Genomic DNA, 9,011 nt, shown 5'->3' with positions numbered 1-9,011 from the left:
AGAGCTAGAGTGAAAGTACAGAGAGTTCAAGTCTGTTTGTTGAAGTTACTTATTAAAAGCATGAGCTAACACATCCCTGACAGCAGGTATTCACCGGCCAGGCTTCTTTTGGAAAATATACTGTTACGGCAGTCAGCATTCCCAATGCCCAAAAGCAAAGCTGTACACAATCAACCTGACTCTTATGGAAACATATTTAAGTGGCTTGTTCTGACATGTTCTAATATGCATTATCAGTATAATATAACAGTTGAATTACTTCAATAACACAATATAGACTAAAAAAACATACAATATTATATTAATATACAATAATATATTATTATATTATATATAAAATATATATTATAATATATTTTTCATGTATTTGCAGCCAAACAGGTTCACTATTGCCGAGTTTATCGCCATTAAATACAGTTAAAGTAGCCTCCTGTTCACTTCCTTTTAAAACGTGGTCGGTTATATTATGTGTGTCGCAGCATATGGCCAAATCATATTCACTTGATTGGTTGTGCCTGTAGTGCTGCACGGCCATACTTCAATCAACCGACCCATAAACAATTTTATGAGCTAGGCTACACCTGTAATCTCTGGTCCTACTACTGTGAAAAGGGGTTGAATCTATTCATAGTGATGGTTCATGTTTTCGTTTCAGTTATTCTTTATTTCAAGGATAGCCCCTTGAGATGTACCATCTCATTTTCGAGGGGGTCCTTATTAACATATATATAGTTAACATATATAACATGGCCAAACGGAATAACTTAAAAATATACTTAAAAATTAAATTAACTTGAATAATACAATAATTGCATATTGAATCTACCCGCCTGTCTGACTCTTTGAACCACGCCGGAGTCATATGTCCGATGTGAAACCATAGGTTTGGTTCTGCTATCGCCTCCTGCTCCATGATCCCCTCCTCAGCAACTCCACTTCCTAGATCTCAATCACATGGCTCCCTGTCACGGATTGGTAGCCTTTTCACTTGCAGTTCTAGCGGTTGAGTAAACTGTGACAACCCTCGAAATCGTACTGGCTAAAATCTTTCCTGACTGGATTGAAGGGTTGTTGTAGGTAGAGATACCATAGCTCTGGCAGATGAGATCTTATCTGGGTACGACCATTGGTGCATTCCGGAGCAGGCACAGCGTGGAAACGGCGCACAACACTTTATTTCGTAACTCTACAATCGGGAGTAGTGTAGTTTACCGCCTCTATTGTTAAACGCCGTAGGTAAGTAACCACTCAGTTATTCATTCAATCTCAGTCATTGTACAGTATAAGCAACCGAATGTCTTTTTTCTGTTGTAATGTAGCCTACTCTAATCTGTGCCTTCAGCTGTTGAACAACTTAGTCACGAGAAACGAGAAAGTCTGCTCCTGGAAAGTAAAACTCATGGAGAATGTACAATTAAATATGCCTGGATGGCTTTTTGCTGTAAATCAGATTCCAGATTTTAACATGATCTTAAAATTTGTCATTATTTTATAGGTGTTATCATTTAGTCCAAGTGCCATCTGCAGTCACATCATGGATGACTTTTTCAACACAGAAGGACTGAACCAGTCCAGCAGACAACTACAACACCACTATAACTGCAGCTTCGATGAGGAGTTCAAATACATCCTGCTGCCCGTGTCGTACAGCCTCGTGTTTGTGTTCGGCTTTCTGCTCAACTCCATGGCCCTGTGGGTGTTCATCACCAAGATGCGCCCGTGGAACACCAACACGGTGTTCATGTTCCACCTGTCGCTCTCCGACTTCCTCTACGTCCTGTCCCTGCCCACGCTCATCTACTACTACGCCAACCGCAGCCACTGGCCCTTCGGCCTGTTTGCCTGCAAGAGCGTCCGCTTCCTCTTCTACGCCAACCTCTACTGCAGCATCCTCCTGCTCACCTGCATCAGCGTGCACCGCTACTTCGGCATCTGCCATCCCATCAAGGCGCTGCGGCTGGTCAAGCCGCGCCACGCCCACCTGGTGTGCGGCCTGGTGTGGGCGACGGTGGCCGCTTGCCTGGTGCCCAACTTCATCTTCGTCACCACCTCGCGGCGCGGCAACGACACGCTGTGTCACGACACCACCACCCACGGCTTCTTCGACCAGTACGTGGACTACAGCTCGGTGGTCATGGTGCTGCTCTTCGGCGTGCCCTTCCTGGTCATCGTGGTGTGCTACTGCCTGATGGCCAGAGCGCTGCGCCGGCCCAAGAAGGGGCTCTCCCAGAGCCGGCAGGGAACCTCGTCGCGGCAGAAGTCCATCAGGATGATCGTGGTGGTGCTGGTGGTGTTCGCCCTGTGCTTTGTGCCGTTCCACGTCACGCGCACGCTGTACTACACGGCGCGCGTGCTGCGCCTGGAGTGCACCCGGCTGAACATCATCAACTTCGCCTACAAGATCACCCGGCCGCTGGCCAGCGTCAACAGCTGCATCGACCCCGTCCTGTACTTTCTGGCCGGCGACAAGTACCGCTCCAAGCTGCTGTTGGCCCTCACGGGGAACCGGCGGGTGATCGTCAGCTCCATTCCCTCCGAGGGACACGCCGCCACCAGACGCAACAACAACGACAACAAGGCCAGCCCAGCCATCCCTCTGGCCTCGAAGAACGCTGACACCAAACCCGGTGGAGAGGTGGAAAGATAGAATTGAATGTTTTTTGGTTGTTGTTGTTTTTTTTTTTAATGTATATTGCACTGATCGCATGGCTACTACACTAGAGAAGGAACACATTCTTCAGGAAGTGGTTTGGTTCAAGAGGTACCACAAAAGAACGCCGTCATGAACACTATTGTGTGGTGGACTGAGCTTTCAGGATGTGACATGGCATTATGCCTCTATTGGAAGGCAGCCTGTTATAGTGTCATATGATTCACACATGCACACATGCTATCAAGTGATACCAAAAATATAATTTTGTCAGTTCTGATGTGCGATAACATAGTAGGCCTATGTCGTGACATAGAAGTAAAATAAACCGTTTATGAACCTTGACTCTCACCAGCTGTTTGATAATATTATTACGTCTACAATCATTGTTAGACGTGAGGTAATGTGAGGTAATACTCCTGTTTAACTAACAAATAAGAATAACCCAACCGGAGGCTGCAGACAGAGCCTCTTTCTCAAGCTGTTCATTTTTAGCCCCCAACAGCTGCCTATTGCATCTGCATGCTGTTACCTTTTGAGCTGAACGACAGCTGGGAACCCGACCAGTTCTGGCTGAGGACCAATACTGAACATCCCACGCCTCATTGGATAACCCCTGGAGGGGTTAAATGGGCTTTCCCTTCACTGCCCTCTAGTGGTTGAACCGATTTGGTTGCATTTGGGTTATTTTCTTTTTGGAAACCACTATTACGCAATTTCCTAATATCTTGGCACCGTATGGGGACAATGCTGGAAAGATCTATGTATTTTCTACGTAATCTTCTACACTCGCTGTATATGTGGAATCTGTATGTGCCTGTGATGCATTGTTTTGCTGGATATGTTTAATTATGTGAAATGTTAGTACAGCATTGTTGGTACATAAACCAATATACTTGTATATTCATATCTATATCAACTGTATTATAGTTGGTATGCAATGATTGTTTTTCTAAATATATGAAGTAGCCTATTTGAGATTTAAGGTTTGCTGTGTGTGTGTGTGTGTGTGTGTGTGTGCGTGCGTGCGTGTGTGTGCGTGTGCGTGCGTGCGTGCGTGCGTGCGTGCGTGCGTGCGTGCGTGCGTGCGTGCGTGCGTGTGTGTGTGTGTGTGTGTGTGTGTGTGTGTGTGTGTGTGTGTGTGTAACAATGTAGATTTATTTTGTAATATTCAATTTGACACAAGAAAACCCTGGCCTATAATAATAGACAAAGAATCATGAAGAGGTGTAAGGTTGTCAATATAGGACCTATTGTCCACTAAGGTCATACCCTGCAAGGTCCTATAGGCCTACATGCTACAAAGGTACATACTACAGGATATAAGAAACCTTCACAGTAAACATTACATCATTAATTTAAAACTAGGTATAAAGGTAGTTGGACAGTATTAAGAGTTTGAGTTAAACAAACTAAATATTTATATAAATCCAAGGACTATTGTCCATGTATTTATTGGTCTCATATTTTAATAAGTAACAGTAAGGTCGATTTTGTTTTACTTTACTTTTTCCAATTTAGTAAATTAATTATACAAGTGGTAATGAAAAAAGTGTCCCTTACCGTATAACAGGCATGTAGTTGATGCACTTTAGCTTATTTAATGTATTTCTATGACAAGGATCCAAATGGTATACATAAATAAAATATATAAATAAAACGTGTTTGAATTCAATTTGTTAAATAAAGCAAAGCCATCTAATCCAGACTTTGACCTATCATCTTGACATGTCCCTTTTTTTGTTTAGAACATTGTTATTGAGGGAATTGCTGTTTTATTTAATACCTACTACGTTAGTGTTACCTGAGGTTTTGAGGTTACCATTTATTACTCTAATTAATTTTATTTGTTAGTTACAAAATTTTAGAAAATGGATGTCAGGCACCTTCTCACAGGGCCACTAATATATATTTTTAAATATAATTTTACATTATTTGAATTTTCACTTACACAAATATTTTCTGTTTATTTATTTGTAGGCCTATTGTCTGTTATCTTTTTAAAATTATTTTCAGGCCATGTTTATCCAAATGTTTATTTTTCGGTAAATTCGATATTTTCCCCCTTCTAGGTTGTGTACCACCTACTATGCCATACATTCGTTTCACATCTTCAAGGACAATGACAAGGCTAAACCTTAGTGATTCAAGGACCAAAGCTAATACATAAATAAACAACTGAAATAGAAGCTTACCTATTACTGTAGCGCCCCTCATGATTGACAAGTTGTCGCGTGTTTCCCTCGGGGTCAAGGTTTTTAGGTCAGCGTAAGGGCGCCTCCAAGTGGCCGGGCGTGCTACGTCAAGACACCCCGACCATCAAATTACTTTTTCAGTAACAGGTAGGAAGGATGGAAAGCTAAATTTCAAATTGCCCCGGGACAACAACGGATAACAGGTGTCATTTACACCTCAATCTGGACACAATGCTGGTAAAATTATTGTTTGACAAATGCCTGCTGTGCACATTTTAAGCTTCCTATGGCGCATGCTAAATTTCCAACTGAGGTAGAGTATTTAGCTTTTTCGAGTTGCCTGTCTTGACATAATGGCTCATTGTCTGACCTGGGATGATTGATTTCTGTTGAACTTGTAAAATTAACTTAACTTATAAGACTTAAAGTACTTAATCATTGTTATCAATTAATGCATTGCCTAAAACTAAGTAGGCTAATAAGGCTATACCATTATTCTTAATGTATAGGCCTGTAGCCAATTTTTTGCCAGTTTTTAGCCATTTTATTAAGTAAATTGCAAATATGCACATTTTCTGAATTAAGAAATTAGGCAAAGAGCAGACTATGTATATAGTAATATACATATATTTTTTGTAATATTTTATTAATATCTTTTCATGACAATTCAATATTTTCTCATATCCCTCTATAGTCATATACATTATAAAGTACATAATATCTATCTTAGTGAAATAAGTATGAAACTACTGCTTAATTACTCTAGACGCCATTTAAAAAATTATACCTCAATTTTTCAACCTTGCTTGACTACCTGATTATCTTTGGGAAGCATATAACCAGTTTACATTTGGCCTCAGAAGTTATTCAAACTATTTTAATTGGGCTCTACAGTTTCATTTGTTCTGACTGTACCACGGTTATATTTAGGCTAAATGTATCGAAGTGAAACTATAGCCGGGAATCACATCACTTCTATTTCCTTCAAGGGAAAATAATCAATAATCAATAATCAATAATAATCAATTATTTGAACAAGCCAAAAGTCCACCTGTCTTACACCTCCCAATTTTATACAGTTTGCTTCCATCCCATTATATTTTTATTAAACAAGAACAAGAAGCAATACAGGTTTTCTAGACATGTGCTACGCTGCAAGTCCAATCCCCTGGCCTGACCTAGCTAGAATGGTGCATATGTTGAGCGTTGAACATTTCTATGTGTTCTTCTCTTGTTTGGCGAATTATAAGGCAGAATTGAAGAATTTCAAGGACGCATGGACTCCAATTAACCGGAGAGGCTGAGAGTGGAGTGGAAGAGTGGCACACAGAGGAGAGAAGTTCATTATTCCGCTGAAAAGGAAACCAATGGCTTTCACGATCACCATGGTAACTGGCCTTTCTTTTTGCCGTCAGACCTATGCTAAGGTACCTCGGCATTAAGAACCTTGCAAGGTAAAACTGGAAATATTTCTACTGCCTATAGACGCTGGATATTGATTGCCGTAACGATTCATGAACTCTGCCGCAACCTACCATCACCTACCTTGCTCTATATTAAACATTTTGTAAAAAAGAAAATAAGAGCACATAATTCGATATGTGCTTGGCCCCGAGGGCTCATGCTTCGACCATCTTAACTTTTTCTGACATTAAATCACTAAATTGTTATATCATAAAACATTATTTGTGTGATTTGTATGGAGCCTTATAAAGGCAAAAGATATCTCTGCCATCAAGCCGAAATTCATACACACACGGTGAACGTAACAACTTGAACCACAGTAAAAAAAAAAAAAAGCATCGATATAATATTATATATACGTATATCACAACACATACTGTGTAAACGCTACCCTCCTATCACATGAATAGTGAAGCTAACCTCCCTACCAGCATCGGTAGCTGTGACCTTGCTTGTGTTCGCCTATAGACTGGGCCGTGTTGCCAACGAGATCATAGCCGCGCGCAGGCCAAGGCCATCACGGGTGGGAGGTGGCAGCGCTGGAGGTGAGCTAGTTCGTGAGAGCACTGCTGTGGATTAGCATAGCTGAAGACATGGGGAGACATGGCAGCCAGGGGCAGCTGGGGAGTAGGTGGTGGTGTTGGCTGGGGTGGGTGATTGCGAGCTGGGTTTATGGCACTCCTGGCAAATTGTTTTAACCCCTATTACAGCTGCGGCGTGCGGCTCCTCTTATCTAGGCCTCTGCAGCCACTCATTAATATTCCGTACATATGGCAGTGCTTTTTGTATCATTGTCTATTAATGGGAGGGATAATCGCTCATTCAATTATCAGGCAGTCAAGAAAAGACCAACCCTGGGACGCTGCGCGCCTGGTTCACGCTAAAGCAACACAGCCCCCCCGACCGCAGACGTGCCAGGGGGAAGGTGAGAGCGATAGTGGGGGATTACACCATATTAGCTACTTTCATAAGACAGACAGTGGTAATAACCTGGGCCAACATGAGGTTTCGCTGGCAAAGAAGACACGCGTATCTGAGCTCTGCACAAAAAAAAAAAAAGAATAGAAAGTAGAAGCTTAAAAAACGGTCAGCGCTTCTTTTCCCCCCTTTTAAAGAAGTCACCGACGCAGACCGGTATCAAGTGATGTTACAGCTTGGGATGGCGTGTCCTCCCTTTTGAACAGTAACACGGGCGATTGTTCCGCCTGTTAACTTCCCGCGGCGGTTGAATGGCTGTCCGTCCCGCCCGTTAGATGACCTGGGGACCTTAGGTAGGCCGGGGCGCTTGACCCCACGGGCCCTGTAAGCCACAAGAGTTGTGCGAAGTCATCAAATGCGGGTGTTGGTCTCCCATTGGTTTGCTGCTTTGTTGTTTCCAGCAGTGGCGGGCCCTCGGTCTTCCTGCTGTTGGGGCCGCGGCCTGGATGTGGAGGGGGATGGGGTGGGGGTGGTGGAGCTGGGGGGTTGGTGGTGGTGGTGGTGGTGGTGGTGCTGGGGCACAATAGAGTGACCTCTGGCTGTTGTGACCCACAGGGGGTCATTGTTGGCTTAATGCAAATACACCCACACACACACACACATCTATATGCACACAGACACACACACACACACACACACACACACACACACTGACACACATATGCACACACACACAGAAATCTCAGAACACAAGCACACGTGTGCAGGCAGAAACACATGCAGGCAGACACACACACACACACACGTGTGTGCAGGCAAATACACAAATGGAAGCACACACAGACGCGTGCATACAGACACACACACACACACACACACCTTCACAAACACAGAGTTAAAATAGGGTTGTTTAGTTTTCCTGTGAATTGAGTTTCTTCAGGAAGTGGGCCAGAAGATTAGGACACGTTGTGCAGCTGCAAGCAAGGGAGTTATTTTTTTTTTGGGGGGGGGGGTGGGGGGGTGGGGGTGGGGGGAGGACGGGGGGGGATGGTGGTGGAGAAGATAGGAGGGGAAATGTTAACAAAATCTAATAAAAAAAAAATCCAGAGTTTGATAAATGTCTACATGTTTTGAATGAGCCGAGGCTATGGTCGTGGTTGTGGAGGGGTCTTTTGTTACGGGGTCCCATTTCTCTCCCCTCGGCGGCGCGGCGTGCGCTCAGAGGGTCAGCGAAGTTACGAAAGTAATTAAAGCGTGGTGATTCACTGCCGGCTGCACAGAAAAGAAAGCAAGCTGTCATTCTGATTTAGAAAAATAAATTACAATTTTAATAATGGCGGTTGGCGGTGTGTGTGAGGATAGGGGGGGGGACCGATGTGGGGACGTCTAGAGCCTAGCTGGGGTGAGGTGGCGGTGGGTGGGTGGGGGGGTGTGGGGGTGTGGGGGTGGGGGGGGGGGGGGCGGGAGGCAGTGGGTGAGGTGTGTGGAGTAAGGAGAGGGGTGCTGGGGGAGAGGAGCGTGCTGGGTGGGAAGAAGGGGTCGAGAGAGCGAGAGAGCGAGAGAGAGGGGGTGGAGGGGATGGAGGGGGGGGGGGGGGGTCTGCTGCCTGCCTACTTATCAATAGTTGCATTTTTTTTATTTTTTTATACCGCATCGGTTGTACATTGCGAGGAGGAGAGCACAAGTGCCCTTAAAAAAAGAAAACGCCGGAACATTAACATACTGATTTCATGCGCGTGGCAAAGGGCCTGAGCCAGTATCAGAGAGGACTCAGCAGTCCTATT

The 9,011-nt window shown here is 44.1% G+C and overlaps 1 protein-coding gene across 1 annotated transcript; it reads left to right on the top strand.

Annotated features, from left to right (window-relative positions):
- Positions 1-961: 961 nt before the first annotated feature.
- LOC311344627 (P2Y purinoceptor 4) lies at positions 962-3,650 on the top strand. Its single transcript, XM_084468981.1, has 2 exons — positions 962-1,236; positions 1,496-3,650. The coding sequence occupies exon 2, from the start codon at positions 1,535-1,537 to the stop codon at positions 2,645-2,647; it is 1,113 nt and encodes a 370-aa protein (XP_084325107.1). The 5' UTR covers positions 962-1,236; positions 1,496-1,534; the 3' UTR covers positions 2,648-3,650.
- Positions 3,651-9,011: the final 5,361 nt, after the last annotated feature.

This window comes from Micromesistius poutassou (genome assembly GCF_964030765.1).
Source record: "Micromesistius poutassou genome assembly, chromosome: 6".
NCBI lineage: Eukaryota > Metazoa > Chordata > Actinopteri > Gadiformes > Gadidae > Micromesistius > Micromesistius poutassou.
Note: the sequence above shows the minus strand (reverse complement) of the source record. Positions and strands in the feature narration are given on the sequence as shown.